A 23,708-nucleotide genomic window follows, 5' to 3' on the forward strand; every position below is an offset into this window, starting at 1 on the left:
TAACTCAGTAAAACCTATGACTCATGCAGAATGGATTTTGTCAAAGTGGAAGGAACAAGTAGAGATGCAGACTTTGAGCCTTACGCTATTTAAGATAACTCAGTTTTCTGTTCCAATTTGCAATTGTTCTATATTAAAAAAATCCATAATGAAGAAACATTTTATGTTTATTTAGAAAGCTTTATAGGTCACATAAACAAGACCTGAAAATATGTAATAAATTGTTTAAATTTTAACATTAAAATCAGATGTTCAAAGACAAATTTTGAGCTACAATACTAAATTTAAAAAATACTTGTTCTTAAAATCTTGTCATATTTCATCAAGATACATGTCACAAATTATACTATGAATATTTCCACACTTTCCTGGTAGTTACATGGACAGTTGAAATGACTGACCCTGTATCCAGTAAGTTAATTTTCATAAAATACATCTGAATGAATATTTTTGTGTGTTCCTTTTTTCTACATGCTTCAGTGGTGCACACGAGCTTCATGCTATTTGACGAGATTCACAGGTTGTATGTCAGATTCACAGCACAAATAACAAAACTTTTATTTGGAACATTTTCCTGTTCATTGCTGTGAAATGTGAACAGAAAATATAGAACTTTTGCATAGAAAGTAATTGTACGAAAATGGCTAACAAGTTAGAGCAAGTACAGCAAACATCTAACATGAGTAAGAAAAACTCTAACAATACAGAGACCTGCAGCTTTACAAGTGGTATCCTATAATTCCAGAGCTATTAATTAAATAAAAGCCAAATTAATACAACAAGATCATATATCTTACACATTTCCATGTTAATCTTTTGTTAACTCCATTCAAGACAGCAAAGTCCTTCTAGTTGTTTCTCTTTCTCCTTTAATTCTTTCACACAAATATGATGGGAGCCATAATTAATGGAAAAGATTTCCAGAGCTCTTGAAATCACTTCATGGGCTTCTTGGAAAATATTCCTACAGAAATGTATCAAGCATTACGCACCTGATTTATAAGATATAAATAAATTAACTGCCATTTTTAAATACATCACAGCTAACATGGTATTTCTACGACATTGATGAACTGGTTAATACCTGCAAAGTAATAGTATATTTTGTGACAATGTTGTAACAGTGTTCAACATTAATGGAGAATATATGAAATTCAAAAAAACAAACAATTGATTAAGGAAACTATACCATTTTACACGTTTCGAACAACATTATCTCATACATATGACGACTTACGTTATTAAAAATTTGCAAAGTAGCAAAATGTTATCACAGCATTGGAGCAATGCTGTCCACCCAAGTTTTACTCAAACACAAGATCCAGCCTAACTAATGTGTTTAAATTTTCTACTGCGCAATTATTTATTTCAATTATCTTAAGAATAACTAACTGATCTGTAATTGTAGACTTGTCATACGTTCTCACAACACTTCTGCAACATTATAAGTGTGAAAATTGGAGAGATTTTGTTTTTGTAAAATAGAAAATAAAATCTTATAATAAACCTATACACACAATCATGTAATCAGGGGGCTCTTCCTATTTTCCTACTTGAATTATACCATGCAGAATCAAATACATAAAGATCAATTTAATCTATCATGTGTAACAAGAAAATTGAAAGTTCAATGGTTTTCATTTCTTAGCAATGTACTGTGCAAATGTTCATGGCTTATTATTTTCTTCACTTTTTCTTCATTGAAGTCTTGATTTATTGCAATGAAAGCCTTACAACGTGTTTCATTAAAATACAGTACTGAACAGCAGGAACATGCTGAACTATTGGCACCAAACTCACTGCTGTAATGGTTAGCATTTGAAATAGTTAGATTTTCATAACTGTTTAAAAATTACACCACCCAGACCACTTTATTCACAAAAACAATCTTCTGATTTGTAAGTATGCTTACAATTACAACCGTGTATTTCATTATTCACCATAAAATGAAACACCCTTTGAAACAATCTCTGCTTCTCTTTTACTCATATAGAAGGTTAAAAATCAATGAGATCCTCACATCTGAGAATACAAATTTATTTGCAGACCATACACTATAAATGGTTGATAACAGCACCCTACAGACAGAGCTAATACACACTGTGTGCTTCCTGGAGATCTACACAAACTTTTCCTGTAAAGTTCTTGAGACGATACATCAAGTGGATCCCTGTTAGTGTTGCACTGTGTATTTATTAGCTCATTGTATGGTGAAGTCAAAGAGCACAGAGCAAATGGAAATTTGGAATGTCCCATTACTTTCTAATAAGGATGTGGGGGTGTCAATTGTTTGAATTGTGCACATCAACGTCAGATGTGTCAGTATAAGTTGATAGTTGCAAACAGGAAAATACTAGTATATACAATACAAAACAAAATCTATTGGACAGCTATGGAACATAACCCATTTCATTATTTGGCTGTCCTGTTATTTACAAATATGCATTGTTAAGATGTTACCTTGAGTTAGTTGTGGCTCAAAAAAACATAATTGCTGATTGGTTGGATTACTTTTGAATGGAAAAACTAAGGTTTTTGAGCAGAAAGCAAAAGGTTTAAAAACAAGAACCACATAGGTGGGCAACTATCATAAATTGGCCACTGCATCTGTAACTAACAGTGACACAGCGTAAATGCAAAGATTTGAAACATGGTGTGTGTGTTTTTCATGTTCGGAAAGTTGATAATTATGTACACAATAACAAGCTTTTTTTTTTTTTTTTTGCCAATTTTCAAAGAATCTTTCAGCAACTTTGTTAATGAAAACTTTCAAACACTGTTGCATTATTTGACTCTTGGGTAATAAAGTGGTTCAATTCAAAATATATATATATAGAGAGAGAGACAGCAACCATCTTGGAACTTATGACTGAAATCAATGATAAATTTAGGTAATGAACCTCAACAATTTATTTGTCTCTCACTACAGTCACTTAACCTTGTGTGTCGATCCTGTAGATGCCACTGTAGTCAGTCTCCATTTTTACTTTACAAATAACAAAAAGGATATGCAATCATGATTTGTTTCTGCATGGCACCTTTATTGATGACTTTAAATATTTCAAATTTAATGAAGTTTCTAAGCACATCTTCTGTAGTTGTTACAATATTAATGTTGAAATATATATTATATTACAGAATGACATCATCAGATTTACTGTATATAGTTGGCACAATGACATAATAAAATTTATTTCATATAACTGGCATCAGCAATCCATAATTTCAGTTGTGACAACTGGTGAAAGAGTAGCATTATGTTTTGTTGGGTTTTTTTTTTTACTTTTGGCTACTGCACTCTACAAAGCTGGATTCAGAAGTGTTAGCCTTTTAACATGTAGATATCTTATGACATACTTTCAAGTATACAATTCTTACTGGTCTCTTTGTGGAAAGTGTTGACAAAGAAAAACCTTTATGTAAATTTTTGAAGTGTGCAAAAGCTTTGATGCAGGCTTGGTGTCATATATGCAAGTTAGCATTCTGATTGAAAGCAAGTCATCTTCACAAAAACTCAAATAATCACTATATTTCAAATTTTATATATAAATCCCATAATACTAATAAACAAATGTCTGAATTCTGGACAAACTGATGGCAATTGTATTACTGAAAGTGCATTTACTTTGAATGCACAGCCATTCACAGTGATGATACTTGTACATTACACGTTTGTAAATTTGAGAAAGTCCATTTGTGGTTTGTCATACATCTTTTGCTCAGTTAATAAATGCTTAATCAATTTATATGGAGTAAATTTTAATGGCTCTTTTGATTTATGAGGTCATACATGCTATCTAGCAGACACTTTATGGGTCCACTGATATATTGGGGGACCATTAGCACCAATGCCTCCACTAATTTCAAGCCCTGGTTCTGCCAATAGTGACAGTCAAGAATCAATGAAACCTACTTGCTGCTTGAAGTTACCTAAGTTTAGTACTTCCCTGAATATAAACACTTCTACTACTTTGAGCAAGAGAAAGAGTTCAGCCAGCCCCTGACCTCTTCACCTTCATGACCAAACACTACTCAAAGGAAAGTTCTTTTGCCAGTAATGTGGTTTTGGGACATTAACAGATTAAGCCCTTTATAACAACATATTTTTTGGTTCTAACTTGAATTCTGGAGACCACAACACCCTACATAGCCCACCCAATCCTCAAACATTCAATCTCATTGGCTTGCAGACTGAGTGTTAATGACAATGATTTCATTATTAAAAGAAACTAGTTGTAAACCAATGTATTCAGAAAATATTAATATACAACTTTCAGAATGTAATCCAAGGCAATGGTAGTACATTGTCAATTATTTTAACAGAAAGAGCAACACTAATATAACCATTTTCAAACATATTAACTTATTCACCTATGAATCACTAATATTTTGGAATAAGGTATACCAATTCTGACAAATATACATCTTTTAATTATAAATCAGTAAATCCCTTGGGATGTTAAGTTTCAACCTCAGTAAACAAATGGTGTTACCACAGATAATAAAACCTTGTACAAATTTGACTTTTCTTAGTATTTATTTACATCTAGTGTTTATATGGATTTTTTTTCCACAATACTTACCTAACAAAGTTTTCTTTTGAATTATGTCCTTCTTGAAGCAACTGAATGATTGTTTTTAATAAGAGGTCAGAAAACTTCTTTAGTTCATTTGCTAACTCTATGCTGTGTGCACCAAACAGTTCAGAGGTAGTAATTAATGTTGGTCTTAGGAAATCAGCAGCCAACCAAAACTCTTCTGAAATACAAACAATAAACATTATACAGACTTCTTCCTGACAGCAGGAAACAAACATTCAAAGTGACCTCAAAGGAGTATTAATTACACATACACAAGTTATTAGTGACCAGTAAGAGGGGAAAAAAAATGTCCACAGCAGAATTTCTCATACCAGGGAAAGTATGCCAGTCCTGTTCAAAAGTTCATAAAAATATTTACGAATGAAAGGTTTTTTTATAAAATTAAATTTACAATGAGCATACATACTTAAATTTTGGAATACGGTTTAACACGTACACAATTTTTTTTTTACAAAAAAAAAGTCCTTTCTGGGTTCGGCAGTCCACGAACAATTTTAAATTACAAGATGTCCTCCAGTTACTAAAGTAAAAAATACTACTCTAGAGCCAAAACATCCTTAATATAGTTCTAGCTAATACAGAAAAAACATGTATGAAATTGAATCGTATATCAAATACAAGTTTTGGCTTTGTTTACATGAGGAAATTTGAATACCACAAAACATCTTTTCCAGCTTTAGAAAGAAAAACTTTCAATAAATTTGATAAAATAAAAATGGACTATGCAATATAAAAAATAGGGTATTTCATACCCTTTTCACTCACTCACTAATATTGAGCTGTTGAATTTTTTCACTATACTTTGTGATTTGCTGAATTACTTAATAAAAAAAGTTTTTAAACAAAGATTTTAGTTCTCAGTGAAAATAAAGTTTTTCAGAAATACTACATTTACTGTAAAAATTTCTTGATGTTTTTTATCATTTTACAATAATAAAAAGGTTTCATTGTCTTTGACATCTCATATGCATTCCAGTATAAACATCAAATATTTAACTTTTACCTTGTGAGCTGTAGCACCAAGCAATCTTATCTCTAACTTCTGCCAGCTGCTTGTGATGTTTGTACAACAGATTTTCTCGAATCTTGTGACACTTCTGTAGCTTCTCTAAAGCATCTACATCATTCACAAACAAAGAAAAAAGAATGTTTAGCAATTACAGTAACAGAAGACTCAAAATTTCATCCATCTATGCTTCTGACTTGCAGAATTTGCCTTATTTTACAAAATTATTTGTAACTAGCTGTAAAATAATTTTCTTGCATATCTGTATGTGTACTTACAAGCCAGCCCCTAATTTACAGCTGAGGGTTGAGTACATTACATTAAAACAATCTGAGTCTGACTACATCATTAGTTTATGTTGCCACGTCCTATCATGTTATATCATGATGAATGCATACCTCAGCAGTATTCCTGCAGTAGTTTTTATTGCATAAGTTGTCATATCTAAAGCACACTCCTCCTTCCTATAAACTTCCCACAATCCATCAACTTAATGAGGATGAAAGCTCCACAGCACTCTTTTCAACAGTTTGATCACACAGAAATTTAAGGGCAATGTATCTTGTAATTGGCCAGTATGCTATCATGTGGAATATCACGAATACCCATTTCATTCTCCAGCTGCTTGAGGAACATAATGATTTAGCATAAAGTATGGCTGCAAGCATTATCTTGAAGAACCCATAACCTGGTTTGTAACATTTTCAAATGGAACTATTACTTAATTATATGCTGCACACAGTTACTTGGGTCCTACAGACAACTTTTGTCAATGACTTATGTCATATTTTGCTTACCAAAATAGTGGTACAATTTGTCATAGGTCTTTTTCTGGATGGTTCTGGTTACCCCAAGTTAATCCATACATGTTATTACTTGAAAATAAATACTTCATAACACCAAATGGTGCCATAGTTTTTTGTTCAAAATTTCAGGTACACAGAAAGCATGATTTTATAACTGAGTCAAATGAACAAATATTTTATTTTTTGTTTACATTCCTTTCTTTTTCAATGTCATTAGTTATAAAAGATATTCTAACCCTTCTGAAAACTGGCTGATATTCAATGGGATAACATTACCTTCAAAATGACAAATAATGGTAAATGTGTGCCTTACTGACTTGTGTATTCAGAAACTTTTAACATAACATCTCAAACCTGAACACTAAACAGTTAACTGTGTTATTAATTTTTAATACATTCTTTTCCAGAACTTTAACCAAGACACTTTTTCCACAACTATGAAAATAATTAATGCATGAAGTCTTAGCAATGATAAAATGTACAAGTGCTATTAGAAATCTATTTCAACAGTGAAATTGCAAGACACATTGTTTAACTGATTGGTGTTCGATATTTTACTAATCAGTGCTTAGTATACATAAATATTTAACCTAAAACAAAATAGCTTTTAGTAGCACTCACTTCTATGTCCCAAAGCTGGCCCAAGCTTGTATTGGCTAATTAATGCTCATTACAATACCAAATTAACTTAGTATATCTTCATAAAAATTTGTACTTTTTGTAAAAAATCTCTGGTGAGTATAACAAATTTATTCTCCCAGAAATTGAAAAATATAAGAGACTTTTATTTTAAAATCTATACTGTCAATATCAATTGTTGACGTATCTATTTGGTGGACATTCTAAAAATCATATCATGGAAGAAAGAAAATCTACAATGGAGAATTTATTTAAATATTGCTTTTTTGAATTTCAAAATTAAAACATACATTGATATTTAATTACAAACTATACATTCATTCTAACTTTCTTGATGAACATTTACAACAAGTGTTCTTTAAATAAATTTCAAACATAACTTTGTAAACTTCAATGGTACACAAATTTTGACACCCCCTCTCATTCATGCAAGTTAAGAAACCATGGATTATTTTTTTTAATTTTCAACAAAAAACATGCTCTAACTTTGTTTAAGCTTTATGCAAAATTCCCAAGTAAAATCCTCATGTATATTTCAAAACTAGCTGGAGTACCTGTCCACTGGATGGAAGTTATGTAAATTCACAATTAATGAAAGGTTACCTTAAGACATGAAAAGTTGCTTCCCTTGCATATAGTTGTAGAAACATGCAAAATAAAAGTTGAAACTAAAATATGCACGTATCTCTAAATCAACTCAAAAAGCCTTCATGCAAAATTTGGTGAAGATCCATTTACAGCAAGTGAGGTGGTGGTAAAAATACCCATAAAAACTGGAAAACAAAATGGAATATTTTGCATATCTCCCCATGGACCTAATTTACCTCCATACCAATTTTGGTGAAGATCCATCCACACCCTGCAAAGTATTTACATGGACATACAACAGACATTATTATATTTATACAGATGTCATCAGAGCATTCAATCTGTGTGTGATGTATCCATGATGTCATATCTGCACCCTGAAGGAGGAGGAAAATAAAATTATTTGTGACAGGAAATAAAAGCAAAACAGAAAAATCATGGCCCCTATTGCAAATATACATGCACAGAGGATAAAAATTTCACAAAATTGTGGGTTGCATATTGCATAATAAAATAGTTTTTCAGTATCATAAGCAAGAGTTCCATTATAGTATGGTATGGATACAAATCTGTAAATAAGAGTGCAGAAACAAACTGCTCATACTTGCAAGTCCTTTGCCACATGTGTAACAATTGCTGTACAAGCAACAATTTATATGTGAAGAGTGTGCATCCTCAATTTAAGCTACAAGGAATCTTCATATTCCTTAAGATGCAAGAAAATCATCAATTTAACATACCTTTAATAAAATTCTTTTCAGCTAGTTGTAACCCTTGAATAAAAAGATCCTGGCCTGCAAAAAGTTTCTGTCAAATTAAAAAAAATAATCATAATTTTTTTGTATATTTACAAATCATAGAAAGAGTAAATGAATGTAAAAAAATTGTCATTTTGAACAAAAATATTCCATGGTTAAGTAAATACAAAAAAATTCACTTTACTATAAAGAAAGCAATAGTAAGCTCCAGGTAAAAAAAAATTAATATTTTTTATCTCACTTAATGATTTGTTTGCATAATTTTTCGCTTAAATTGGCAAGTTTGCAATAACTCTGAACTTCACATTTTTTTTTCCAATGCAACAATGGAAAATTAAAATTAGATCAGTGTACAGTAATGTTTATATGGGTGATGATCAATGATAGAATATTAATATACCTCTTCAATGAAAGTTGGAAGTTTAAAAGATACTTTATAATACTAGCAATTTAGCTAAGCTAATAATAATATTGATGTAAGAAAACTAAAATACAAATTCAACCACTATACATATTAAAATATCAAGCATAAATGTATGCATATATTTATACAATACCTTATGTTTCCACATTTAACTTAAGATTATATCATAATGCTACTCCACCCTAGTAACTGATTTGTGGTCTGAATTTCAAATCTGCAAAGCTTCTCTGTATTTATGAAGAAAATAGCTTTCAAATCTGTAATGAATTTTACGCTGATAAAATATTTCATACACGTAAAGATTCATTGAACCAGTACGAATCATAAATCACTTCAGTGAAGGAAAGAGTGCACATGTAAATTATTTCTTAAAAAAACATTACAAATCAACATGTCTTCCTCTACAAATGGAAATTATAGCCACACCTAATGATTCCTTCATCATAAATACAAGTTACCTTTACTGATTTTGAAATAATCTACTCATTTTCAAGTTTTCCATGGTTGAACAGCAAAAAAATTACAATCCAAAACTTATTACACTCTTGTAAACCAACCAGTTAAGGTAGAAACTTACTCTTGAAGTCATTGTGGTTTTAAATCCATTTTTAAACTATTTTCTCAATATGGTTCCATGTCTTAAAATAAAACAATGAGCAAAACAAAAACTTGTTCTTAAAAATTTGATTACTTTCTTATACTATATTTAAGATGTTCCAGATTTTACGAACACAATTACGTAATGTTAGTTTTTGTACACAGAATACAGAATTTTTTAATTCTCCATATATGAACTCAATCATTTTCAAACTTGTAACATCCTAGGAACCATGAAAATACATATATTACAACTTTGAATGCACAATTAAAGATATTATATGACAAGTAAAAAAATGAAACAAAACCAATAAATATTATCTCCACAAAATCTGTTTGATAAGGTTTTAGTCAATATCACAAGTTTGCTGTACACAAAAAAGTCAGATTTTTTTTATTAAAGATTTGTTCCTGAATATACAAAGTTTCTATTGAGATGGTCTGAGTGCAATATCATATTTTATTTCATATTCAAGCTTTATATATCTCACTTGTATAACCTCTACAGCATCCTAAATAAATATCAAAAGTTTTTTCTAGTAAAATTATACATTTTATCTACTATTTTCTCTACCCTAAACACTGACTGTAGCAAAATCAATGTTTGTACAATCAAGGTATAAAACACATGAAACAAATCTAATTCTCTTATTTTCTTTCTAAAAACTGATTAAGGATTGTAATAGACAATTACACAGAACTTATTCTTACAGCCTAAACTAATATTTTTCAAATGCTAACATTTTCTTACTCTGAAAATGTATTTCCAATAGAAACTTACCTCCTATCACCCAAAGTTATTTCAATGAAGGTCTGCCCACTAAGAATTGCCCCAAAATATTTTATTACAGTGCACCAGTCTTTATATCCCATTTGTTCTGTGCCATTTCAGACCATGAGCATGTGACTACTCTCCACCAATCATACTGAGTCATCTATACTTGTGCAGTTAGTTTCCTCTACTGCTCTAGAACAATCCTCACTTTCGAGAACTGGCAGGCACAAACCATAAACACTGGTATCTCAGCAAGGAGAAAGGATGGGAAGTAGATGAGAAAAGAGAAGTACCTATCAGAAATACATTTTCAGAGAAAGAAAATATGATAAGGTACTATTATCCTCTCACCCAAAGCTGGAATCCTACATTGTTAAGGTGAAAGGGGTCATTAAAAGCACATCAATCCCAAATCAAGCAATAAAGACTTCACTCAGAGAAAGTGTGTGCTTGAATATGAAAAAAAAAGCACGAGTGGGGTACAACACTACTTCTGAAACAGGAATGCTCTTCGCCCAGCAATCACTACAGCAACACAAATAAAGTAGAACTGAACTGACAGACACCCACCAAGCTCAATAAAGAGATGTACAGCACTGAATCAGTATATGAAGTGGTGGATAACTGTGACATGAATCAGCATGGTGTTGAATAATATGGAATAATAATAGTTTATGCAACTTTCTTTTAAATGTACGTGCTAAGGGAAGTGGCGTAGATTTCATCAGATTATGTCACATGTGGTCCATCTGGACGAAATAATCATTGGAAATGCCTTGTATAAGACATAGCAGTCAACAAGGGCAGTCCTTCTGGGTAAAAACATCCAGATAAAGCACTTTAGTTGTATAGGATTATGAAAGTTATAAATTACTGTTAGAAGGGCAATCCTGAAAGTCATCATAACTAGTTGTCTGTCCACAACTGTGTCATTGTAAGAAACAAGATGTAGTACCAAACAGTGGTAGAGAGGCATAGTATAGGGCCAGTAAGTGAGATAGAGAAAGAAACAAAATAACATGTGGCTAGGGCTTAAGAAGCATTAAATGTATTTGAATAGCCAACATACAGTCCACCCAGAAGTTGTAAGGATTTCTGCATTCTACTACAGGAAAAAGGAGAGGGGGGAGAATACACATTGGAGAGTCCAAAGGAATGACATACCAGGAACTGTGTAATGGACAGATCACCATCTGTTTTACTCACGAGGTTTATGAGTGACTATCCTTTACATATCAAACTATTAACTTGTAGTAAAAAAAATATATAGAGATAGATAGATACATATGCTACTGAACAAGTTGCTGGCAGCCTTACAGGAACACCCAATTTAAATAGTGAGTCTGATAGAAATATTTATATCTAGTGCAAATATAGTATGAAATATACTGGACCAGGAAACACTCACTACCTGGTACAATCATGAAATACAGTATATAGGAAAAGTAACATGTCAACTTGCCCCACTCATAGAAAGGTGATACCAAGGTAAACACAAACAGGTCATACAGATAATGTGCAACAAATGTTTTAGGAATTATCCACATCACAGCCTAAATAAATTCCTCCAAAGCCAAGTAAAAGTGAGCAGTTAAAAACCTATTTAGATGGACAATTAGGTGAGATGAAACATTACACAACAAGTAACCTTCCATGGACAAGTCAGAATTCACCATTCATAGGAGTTGACAAACCTACAGTGTCAATAAGTGCAACATGGGACAGATCACAGGACACAGAGGGAATCCAAGAAATGTGAAAATGAGAATGCAAAAGAAAGCAATACATGCAACATAAAATCTCAGGGAATGAAATGGACAAAAAAGTCTACTCAGAACCAAATAGGAATACAAGTGGGAAAAGAAAAGAAAGAAAACAGGAGAGAAGGCCAAACCACACATGCAAGCAACAGATCTCTAGGGAAGGAAGGTCCAATCAGAATAAAAGATAACATAAGAGGAATGTGAAAGGATGCAAGAAACATCCATACCATAAATATCAGCATGATGATGACAGTAAGCAAGAGGACTTAAAGGAAAAATGGTACAAGAAACAGCAACAGATTTAAATGGAGAACTGGTCAGGGCATAAAGAACAAAACTGAGATCCAATATGGCAAACAAAGGGACTTGAAGTACAAACAAGATGAAAGTAACATAAAAAAGAAGGAAATAGCTGGGAGGAGAAAATTTCTGGAAATGGAAAGAGTTAAATAGGGCAGCCCTATAACCAGGAACAGTTAATACAAACTCTTATGAAACAATCACATAAAAAACTAGGAAAGATGAAGTACAGAAGGATGGCAGGGGTGGGAGCCATGGTGAAAGGGCCAGGATCTGAAAATAGACCACTATCTCTGGTACACAGACAAGAAGAAAGGTCAAATGGAATGGGAAAGGAAAGATGCTACACAAAAGATGAGTCCATGATCTGAGGCAAGGAATCAGACAAAACCTATGCACGAAGATGGATTTTTGGTGATGTCAGAATGAACTATATCTGATTGTAAAAACAGTGAATATCACTCCAGTAATGGACAGAGTAGAAAAAAAGCACATCTGAGCAGGACAATATAGAGTAACAAGCAATACCCAACAAGGAGTGGTCAGGATAATGGAAAACACTGGACACAAGTGTGATTGGAGGGTACAAACATATGGGTACCCCACCAATCCTGACTGAATGCATCTTCTCCCAGAATTGAAGGATGAGAAACCTGACACCAAGAGGAAGGAATTTTGGCATTCCAATGAGTGGCAAATGTCTGTATATGGTACTCCAAGTTGAGAACACATCACCAAAATGCTCATGAAAAATGGAAACACTTCATGGGGAGAATCTGGTTGGGTCGAGATAAGCAATCAGCTACCTGATTCAGAACTCTAAGAACATGACATGCCAAAATTGTTATGTAGTGGTCATGGACCCAGAGAAAAAGATTCAGAGTTAAAAAACACAACACTTGTTTTGGTTTCCTCCTTGCTTGATGATATAGCTGAAGACAGTGAAATAGTCATAATGAACTACAATCAGCTGTTCCTTCAGGAGTGAGAGGAAATGATACAATGTATAATGAGCTGCTAAAAGCTTAAAAAAGGAGATTAGCCTTTTCCACAACCCATCAAATGTGTTAGGAATCAAGGAAAGTTTCCAACCTACCAAGGAATCATCAGTAAACAGATGAGACTCCAGAAAAGGGTGAGGAATGAAAACCCTACACTGTGGTCAGTTCTCTGTCAAGCCACCAAGTAAGGTCTGCCTCAATCCCAAGGGGCAGATAAAATGGTCCAAGGGATTATGGGAGACTTTCCATTAGTAAAAAAGCATCCACTGAAAATAAGCATGACCTAAGAGAATAAGAGCTTTAAAGGAAGCCCACATCACTAAGAGAGAGAAGGTAGAGTCATTGAGACTGCCAGCTCTATACCACTGAGCCAAAATCGAGAAGGCTGAGCTCAAATATTAAAATTAAAAATGTACTTCTCTACCTGGATCAGAAAGCCCCACTCAATTACCAAGAAGGCAGAACCAATCAAACAGTCATGAAAAGAAGTGAGCAGGAGCCAGTCAACCAGGAAAAGAAAAGTTGGAAAATTCAACAAGTGAAAAGGATCAGCAAAAGAATACACCACGTAACAAAACACAGAGCCAAAGAAGAACTGAATGGCAGTGCCCAGAACTGGAAGACACAACACTCGTGGATAAACTAAAAAAAACAAACAAAAAAAACCCATGACATTGGAATAATTTGAATATGAAGATAGGCATCAAACATGAAAAAAACCCCAAAGAGATATGTAAAACTCCATGATGAAGCAAGAGGACTCCACATAAGAGTTCAACTGACAGATCTCTGGTAGGTCTCTAATCCACCATTTATCAATGGATAACAGGACAGGAGTTAAACCCTGATTGAGTGGATATCACCTGAATGACACCCCATTTGTGTAGTAGGTCTAAACAGACTAGGCAAGATGACTGCAAGAGGTACGATCCTGAAAAGAAGGGAAGGAGACCTAAGAAATGGATAGTGGTGAAAACAGAACAGACGGTAGAAACTTTCTGATAGAACCCACAGGAGTGTTGTGAACTGTAGCCAAAAAGGCACACATCTAAAACATATTTAGAGAAAATAATCCTTACCACCAAAACCTGGAAATCTAAAGAGTCTAAAAAGTATATAAAAATAATGTACTTGTAAAACTATAAAATTCAAACTAAAACACAAAACAATAAAGCAACATTTAAAAGAAAAAACCACCAAAAAATTTGGAAGATAAAAGAAACAAATATGAAACCTACAAGTCAATGAAAAGAACTATTGAGACAAAGGAAATAAATGTAAAAACCTACCCTTAAGAGCATGAGAATGAAAAGGCATCCAGTTAACAATAACAAAATTGGACTCTCATCTAACACTAAATGTGAAGAAAAAAAGAGAAAAATAACTTTCAAATTAAAAAAAACAGTGAAAGGAAGTATAAATACTGAACCAATACACCCACAAAAGTGGCTGAAGTTACAATAACTTAAATGGTAACTATCGTACAAAACCTGTACATATATCAAAAATTAAACAAAACTGTAAACTAAAGTAACTTAGTAAAGATTTTAATGTAAATTCTTTGCTCTCAGTAGGTATACCCATGTTTGGTGAATTTATCTGAGTTTATGTCTATTGAGATAACTTCCTCATGCGATGATTTAGGTCTTTTCATGCCTTTTATGCTCAATATTTGGTTAGATTTTTTATAATTCTTTTCTCTAACGATCTTCCAGGGAAGTGCAGTAACTGGAGGATTTTGCATGTTTTTTTTTTAATTTTGGGCAAAGCTACACGAGGGCTATCTGCACTAGCCCTCCCTAATATAGCAGTGTAAGACTACAGGGAACGCAGCTAGTCATCACCACCCACTGCCAACTCTTGGGCTACTTTTTTACCAACGAATAGTGGGGTTGACCATCACATTATAATGCCCCCATGACTGAAAGGGCAAGCATGTTTGGAGTGACAGGGATTCAAACCCACAACCCTCGGATTACAAGTCAAGTGTCTTAACCACCTTGTCATGCTGTGCCATAACTGGAGGAAGGTGTAATGCAAAAAACAAAAATCCATTCATTAATTACGTCCCTCCTCAAAAATAATCTTAATGTGAGATGAAGAAATTGTTTGCCAAATATAAGAAAAACTCCCTGAGAACTATAGCCTGTACTTCCTTAACAGACATCATCAACCCCAAAGCCTAAGGACTAGTTTCAGAATCATTGTCTACTGTCACAGGAATTTCTTCATATGCCATATTAGCCCTTTCACAACAGGAATCCTTTACTGTGTATGTAGAGAATTTTTTTTTGTGAATTCAACTACTTATTAAACCAATTAGTATAGCATAAAATCTATGCTAATAATCCATAATTTATCAGTAAACAAGTTTTAATTTTTAACTTTATTTACCATTCCTCTAAGTGTGAGATTTAATGTAAATTACTCACTATTAGATTGTCATTGTTCAGAAAAAAATATTTGTCACCTTTGCTCTTGTTTGGTTACAGAGCCATCAAACATAAAATCAGATGAATCTTGCCACCACCTGTAACATCCTCTCTTTCATGATTTGTTAACTGTTCTCTCTTACATTTAATACTGCATTATTTATATCCAATGAAATGCCAAGGCCTTCATCTATCAATTGGTGTATTATATTACGTTGTTTTCTGAGCAGAGGTCTGTCACTCTTTCAGTACAATCTTCATTCTCACAAGAAAGAAAAACTAGCATGGGTGAATCTGTAATGGTTCATCACAGTTAGAAAGTCAGAAAGCTTGCAAGAGTTACAAGACATAGCCTACTTTTTGCATATTATTATTCTGTGTTCTTTTGTGATTTATTTAATTAAATAAAAAAAGTAACTTAGTCTATTGCTACCATTAGTATAAAAAAGGATAATTGTCACTGATAGTCATGAGCAAACAAAGAAGACCCTGATAAGCACTATATCATCTTTCAGGTGTATTCTTTATTTATTATCATAAAAATAACTAAAATATAAAAATAAGAAACATTTTAAAATTTTATTAGGTCAAATAAATAACAACATAAATGTTTTACAAGGCATGGTTACAAACTTTACAACTTATAACAGCATGAATTGTAGTTTGACATGGTTCAAATTGTAATAAAATTTAGGTATAAACTGTATACTATATGAACTGTCTACTGTCATGTTGGGAACTACTTAGGCTAAATGAATGTAGTTTCATGTTACAATCTGAAGTCATCCTACAAAGAATAGAGGTAATTTAGTTTTACTGAAAACAAATATTTGAAATATATTTAGGAGATTTTAGAAATTACGAAAATGACATTTGAGAGTTTTGAGATGAAGAAAAGGTATTCTCAAATTTAACATGAAAATCACTACACTCAGACCAGTCAAAAATAAACCTGATATATTCATGGACAAATCTGCTTTTTAAGTTTATCAAAAGTTCTTCACTAAAGAATCAGATATTTGTATATTATAATGTTTACTGAAAGCCTGCAAAATTTAGGGAAGATACTCATACTACATTAAAAGTTAGTTCTGTCAAAACTACAAAGACTTTAAGAACAAGTACAAACTGGTCAGTCAGTTCAACTAATCAAGTGTTGAGAGAGAGAGAGTCAAATCTTGAATTGAGAATAGAAAGAGAAATACTAAAAAATAAGTAGCAATGATGGATATTAAACACAAGTTAAAACTTGAAGTTGAAACCAATAAATTTGTGAACAATAAAAATTTTGTAGCCACACAGAGAACAAATTAAAACACACATTTACAGTCTACACTTTAGAATCCCAATTGAGAAAATGACGACTGTTCTAAAATAGTACAGCTGTGCCAGTACAGGTGTTGTAGTATGATTGCTGAAGAGTAGTCACATGATCAGCACATTATGAAATGGTACAAAAGTGATGGGTGTAAAAACAGATGAATTGTAGTAAATTTTTTTTTGCAATGCTTAAAAGAAGAAGGTGGTCAAAATAGGTTTCACTTAGTTTTATTACTTTACAGTTGTAATTAAGACTGTCTCAGATTACACTAAATCCAGTAATCACAGAGCAGGAAAACCAAGTGAAAGTCCTGTCTTCTGATACATTTGTGTAGGATATCAAATATTGCAAGAATCATTTTCATTTAGTTTTTTTTCTCCACTTTAAGTCTTCTTATGCAAGCTAGTAAATACCTTTTATAACAATAAATGAAACATATACATGAAAACTAAATTTATTACAAATGTTTAGGTGCTGTCTTTTACCCATCTCAAAAACAAATTAACTCAAACTTATTTTCTTGTAATAATGGCATTGGTGCTTAGAAAAATTGTTTATTTGAAATATGCAACTTGGAACACAAAATAAAACTATTAAAATTTAACTGGTTGTCTAACTAACCTACACACGGATAAAAAAAAAGTTGTATTAGCTGACCAACTTGTGCTCCACTTACAGCAAACAATGAAAATAACACTGAATTTTGTGCAGGATTCCAACAATGCAAATAACGAAAAGTTGAATTTTTTTTAAAACCTGTCACTTAAATGATCTGGCCTGATAGAAATCCAGCATATTAGAATTTTCTCTTTCTACCAATTAAAAATAATCAAATAAAGGATAATTACTGACTTTTTTGAATGTGAGAGAAGGGGCAAGGATTGAGGGTTGGATTTTCTTGTTTACCTCTCAAGTAAAGCAAGAAGTTTGAAGGCTATAAATTTACATTTTTGCTTAGCAATATCTATAGTGTGTGTAATTAGTTCCAAACTCAAAAGACCATATAGGGATGAAAAGAATGTAACATGGACAATTTAGAGAAAAGTGTCAAGTGTTGAAGAGAAGTGGAAAGGGAGAATTCATTTTAAAGTTTTTCTTTTATATTGAATATTAAATAATATAATATGTAATAAAACTGGAATTATAATCTGTTTTGATGCAAAATTTATTGACATCTACTCATAATAAAACTGTTAAATGTAACTGCAAAACAGGATCATTGTTGGATCATCAACCAAACTACATCCAGAGACTTAAATGCTATCATATGTGAAAGTATTGCAAAATACTGAATGATAAATAGTAGAAGAGCTTCATTATTGCCAATGGTTTTTCTAGGATGACATGAAAAAAATGCAATAAAACATAGTAGAAAATATAAAACCAAGTCATATTCATATGTCTCATTAAGTTTTATCTAAATTCTTACAAAATTCATTTACTAGTTTAAAGAAAACATGCCCTATATCCTGTTTGATTTTTACATTCCTGCATTAATGTAACACATTAACCTGCATACAAAACAAACATAATATACCCGTTGTTGAAGTGTACAATCTTGTTCTCTTTCACAGTCAATACAGGAGGTTTGGCTTCTCTCATCTAATGGTCTCAGTGGACCTTCACAACTACTGCACTTTAAAACCTAGTTTTAAAAGTACAAATTTGTTTTTAAGTTTCTTCCTGTTATCAGCAAATGTAAAAACAAATCAATACATTAATGCTTCAAATACATGCATTCCTGTTGAATAATTAACTTGTTATAAGATATTAATAGGTAAAATTCATGTGATTGGTATGATATAGCTTTAAAAATAAAATAAAATAAAATAAAAATATATATACACACTGAAATATTACTAAAATTCATGGTTAATTATTTCAAGTCAAAAAAATTACAGTTAGAATCAGGGCTTGTTTCCAGTCAAGTTATATGACAAGTGAAAATGTGTTTTATTCATTTGTTGATGTACAGAGAGTGGATAAAAAAGTCGCCTCCCCTTGAAAATGTCAATGATTTGTTACATCTTTTATTAGACAACAGAAAAAAATGTAAAAATATATGTTTTTAGAACTCATTCAATGAGAACAATTCAAAATTATCTCAAATCTTAATTTTAACACTGGTTTTCATAAATACCTGAACTTTTCATAATTTTACTTGCATATTCTCATAAAGTGTTGTGTACCTGCTGTTGTTCCTTTGATCTTCTTATTTGAATTAGCCTACAAAATGATCAGACCAGTTTCTCTGCACTTGTTGAGCCATTAAAAGATATCATAGAAATAAGAGAATTGATGTCATGGAATGGCCAGGTCAATCACCTGATATCAATCCGATTGAAAATTTATGGACAGAGCTAAACTGATTAACAAAAGATCACAAGCTGAAAACTGAAAATGAACTTTCTGAAGCACCCAAAGAAGGACGGCAGTCAATCACTCAAGAATAAACTCATCAACAGCACACCATGTTGATGCAAAACAGAACTAAAATCCAAGGGAATGCTGTCTAAACACTGACTTGTAAAACTGGTTTGTGTTATTTTGAGTTTCATTTTTACATTCAATTATAGCAGAGAAACTTGTTTGATCATTTTGTAGGCTAAGTGCAATAAGAAGATTAGGAAACTACAAGAGATGCATAACACTATGTGAATATGTAACTAAAATCATGAAAAATTCAGGTATTTATGAAAACGTGTTAAAATTAAGATTTAAGATCATAGTTAAACAGATCTTGTCAAGTGCATTCTAAAAACATAGTTTTACATACTTTTCTGTTATCTGATAAAAGATGTAACAAATTAATATTTTCAGGGGGGGCACTTGTTTTTGTCCACCCTCTGTAATTTTTTGAAAGTTTTTTATTGAACAGCATAACTGAAAAAAGAACTGATTTTTGAATTTACAAGATAACACATTGGATAAAGGAAGATTATTAGTTTAACCTATTTGTATCAATTTCCTTATATGCATACAGAGAAAACTGGTTACACTTTGAAGAGTCATAAACTTGCATCAATTTAAACAAAATAATGCAAGTCATACCTGAAACTTGTTTTCCCATTCCACATTTTCTTCACAAGCCTCACATTTACAAACAAAAAAGTACTGTTCTAATAAAGCCTTCTGACGGTCCTCTCTGCTCATTCTTCGAAAGTGAGGCCCTATTAAAAGTTATATAGCTTGTAACATTTAAAAGCACTAATATTGAAGAGAAAAGCATGTAGAACTGGTTGTATCTTCTATCACTTCTCAACAAATCTAAACCTTTTCTTTTAATCTTTACCATTCCTATTCATTACAGAACTGCAATATTTATACAGGTCTCACCACACGTTTTAATTATAACGCAAAATTTAAGCACAATATTTCCATTCCCTTCTAACACATCTACACTAATAGAGGTTGTGGCTTCCTCTATCCTATCATTGTCCTTGAATATGTATTTCAGTATAAAGTAAGTTGAAAGTAAATGTTATTGAATACAAATATATTTGATTAGCATGAAAAAACTTACCGTAACAGTTACACACCTCTCCACCAGGTAGTACTTTTTTTATCACACGAACTACCAACTTGTCTTTATAAAAGCTGCATAAACAAAAGTACTGTACACATAAAAACTTTCTTTTAATAAACTTCATATACTACAAAACTTTAAATATTGAGACTTTTTTACCATCAGTAAATTCTCACACTCCATAAAAATATTCTCCAAGTAAAATACATGTTTCATCAATTTCTATAAGTGAATCAGCTGAGGTAATTATAATATTTATTTAATAAGGTTTCAATAAAAATTGTCAGTAACTTGTAACCTCAGAAATTACTGAAAGGTAACCTATTAGAAAATGACATACAAATTACTAAATCACTGTGTATTAGTTTACATTATTAAAAAGAGCTAATTATCACTTGAACTAAACTTGCTTAGTAAACAACTGTTGAAAAAAAGAAAGACATTTTCGTTTTTATGATCACAGAGGCAGTGAGGTCAGTAAAATAACTGCAAACCCAGTAAGATATACTGCAAAATAGTAGAATATAGTCATGAACCTGGTATGAATAGTAGAATATAGTCATGAATCTGAAAGAATAAAGGATACAATCACAAATTTAGTATGAATATTAGGATGCAGTCACAAACCTAAAAGAATTGTAGAACATAAAAATAGTAAGAATGTGATAAGAATAAATAGCAGCTTAAAGTCACATACCTGGTAATAATAGTGGGATCACAAGAATGGTTCATCAGAGTTGCTGATAAATAAAAAGCTGTTGCAACTCTGACTTGTTTCTCCATAAGAATACTATCATTTTCACAGTGAAAACAGTGAAGTTGTGTTATTGCACTAGCATTGCATACAAGTTGTTGAATATGTCTCAAACACAAACCTCCTATGGCAGCTACCAATGATGACTTTTCACGAGAGAGAATTGTAAAATTCTGAATAAAGTCACTGTTATTAGAAAGATCCTGAGAATTAGTTCCAGAGTTTTCTTCATTGTCAAAAGAAGTACTTTGGAATGAAGCAGCAGAACAATCATCAGAACAGGTATGGTTGTCATCACTACAGAAAAATCTCACCTTCTTCAAAAGAAGAAGCAAGAGTGCAGCAGTCTGAAAGTGTGAACCACATACATATAATGATTAAATTTTTGCAAAATTACATAAACAAACATTTGTCACCATATACAAGTGATCTTTGGCAATGGCCATCCTTAAGTTTCTACATTTACAATAAATAAATAAATCTTTAAATATTTTAAGTGAAAAACTCTAATCACTTGTTTAGCAAAATACACTATAAAAACATATTACAAAAATTAAAAATTGTTGTATTTTGTTCCTAGTAATATGAAGTACATCTTTTATAATGTTACATTGCATAACATCTTCATAATGCCACACAAACATAAAAGTACCCACAGCTTTTCACTCAATATCACTGATCCAGTCTGTCATAGTTTTATGCAAAGAAACAATAGTCTACAATGATAAAAAATGTTGTAATTCCTTAAAATCATTATAAAACTATTTAAGCCATTTACTATATAAGGGGTCTATATATTGAACCAAGCTGAGTAACTACACTCCCCCTCCCCAAGTCAACATTCAGGTAAAGAACTGGGAGAAACTCTCATGTTCTAGGCACAAAATATACACAAGGGACACAAGTAATAGTAAAATTAAATGAAATATTGACAATATTTTTGTTTATGTTACTTTGTGTGACTCCTATGATAGTAGAGCCCTGTAACCAACAAAATCAGGGGCTCACAAACAATATGGTGAATGGTAAGTTTATAAAGCATGTTCAAAAAGTCTGTCATAAAATAATTTGGAGGTTGCAAATTAAAACTTAGTTTATTTAAGTTGTTATACTATCAGAGACATAGAACTAAATGTCAAAGATAATGAAATAACGAGACAAAATGAAAGAAAAACAAACTAATTAATTGTCAAACTTACTCAATGTTCTGGACTCCTTAAAATATAGAAAATCATCGAGACAAACATGAAAAGCACTCTATACAACAGCAGGAAACTACATACACATACAACAATTTTCCGATGTTTGTAGTTTTGTAAATTCAGTACAGTTAATTGCAAAAAAAATATTTACACAAAACAACTGTGTAAAATAGATAAAAGTGCTTTGTAGAGTTGTTCTCCAAAAACTGTTTTTTCGTAACCTTGAAGAAGGTTTATGCCAAAAAAAAGATGTTCAGAGTGAAGTAAGAGCTTTCTCTCCAGTTTGTTTTTATCATCCTTTTAAAAGAAATATTTTATCACTGCTGGGTTATTTTTACATATTCCACCTTAACTTTCAACATAAATGTTAAATAGCAAATGAAATATTTCGCACTCACCAATGCATATTGAAAATTGTCTTCAACATACATCTCTCGTGAATGAGTAACCAGGTGATAAACTCTCGAGTAGTTCCTTACACTATGCTGTCTTTCTGTATCCAAATGCATTTGTTGGCCATCAGTTTTATCCTTATTCTTCAAAAACTCTTAATGAGAAAAACATGCTGATGAATAAAAAAAAATCTGGTTTGAAAAAATTGTTTATTATGATTGTTGAAAAATTTACAACAGATGTAAGTTACTGATGTATATAAAAGTCAATGATTGACTGCAGTAATTGTATTTTCTTAATTACTAAAACTAATAACACTTCATAACAATGTTTGTGGTAACGTTTACTTGATTAATCATATATGATATAAAGTGACTTTCAATTTAAACTTGTACATCATCAATGTCACAGTTATTGTTACATCAATTTAGACAACATATTTCATGTTAATGTTTTATTAGCCAAGTCGATTAAAAGTTTTCCCATCAAAAGATGGTTCAAACCATACACAAATACTTACTTGTATAGGCTTGTGAGTTAAACTGCTAACTTTCATAACAACAAAGTTTAACTGCATGTGGTTAACCACTTCTGATCAAGCCAAGCTACTCAGAGAATTCAGAACTAAAAACTAAGCACAAACACTATGGCTAATTTAATATTCTTCTCTAATCAACAGTACGCAATGTTATTAACCTGTTCAGTGCCATAGACGAGATAACTCGTCCAAAACGATCGGTAACACAGTGCCACGGACGAGTTAATTCATTCTCAATAATACCTAACTTCAACGCTAGATATCAGCACCCTACATGCATTTGA

General features: G+C 31.9%; 1 protein-coding gene across 12 annotated transcripts in view; it reads right to left on the minus strand.

The window, feature by feature from the left end:
* LOC143237138 (protein-lysine N-methyltransferase SMYD4-like) overlaps window positions 1–23,708 on the minus strand; it is a 62,780-nt gene that overhangs the window by 5,910 nt on the left and 33,162 nt on the right. For all 12 annotated transcript variants that reach the window (XM_076476045.1, XM_076476047.1, XM_076476054.1 and 9 more), the window contains 9 exons: window positions 22,892–23,040; window positions 21,235–21,638; window positions 20,535–20,608; window positions 20,063–20,181; window positions 18,549–18,656; window positions 8,381–8,447; window positions 5,605–5,718; window positions 4,584–4,758; window positions 798–964 (listed from right to left, as the gene is read on the minus strand). In XM_076476045.1, coding sequence (XP_076332160.1) covers window positions 820–964; window positions 4,584–4,758; window positions 5,605–5,718; window positions 8,381–8,447; window positions 18,549–18,656; window positions 20,063–20,181; window positions 20,535–20,608; window positions 21,235–21,638; window positions 22,892–23,040 — 1,355 coding nt within the window. In that variant the 3' untranslated portion in view covers window positions 798–819. The remainder of the gene's footprint in view (window positions 1–797; window positions 965–4,583; window positions 4,759–5,604; window positions 5,719–8,380; window positions 8,448–18,548; window positions 18,657–20,062; window positions 20,182–20,534; window positions 20,609–21,234; window positions 21,639–22,891; window positions 23,041–23,708) is intronic.

This window comes from Tachypleus tridentatus, chromosome 13 (genome assembly GCF_004210375.1).
Source record: "Tachypleus tridentatus isolate NWPU-2018 chromosome 13, ASM421037v1, whole genome shotgun sequence".
Lineage (NCBI taxonomy): Eukaryota > Metazoa > Arthropoda > Merostomata > Xiphosura > Limulidae > Tachypleus > Tachypleus tridentatus.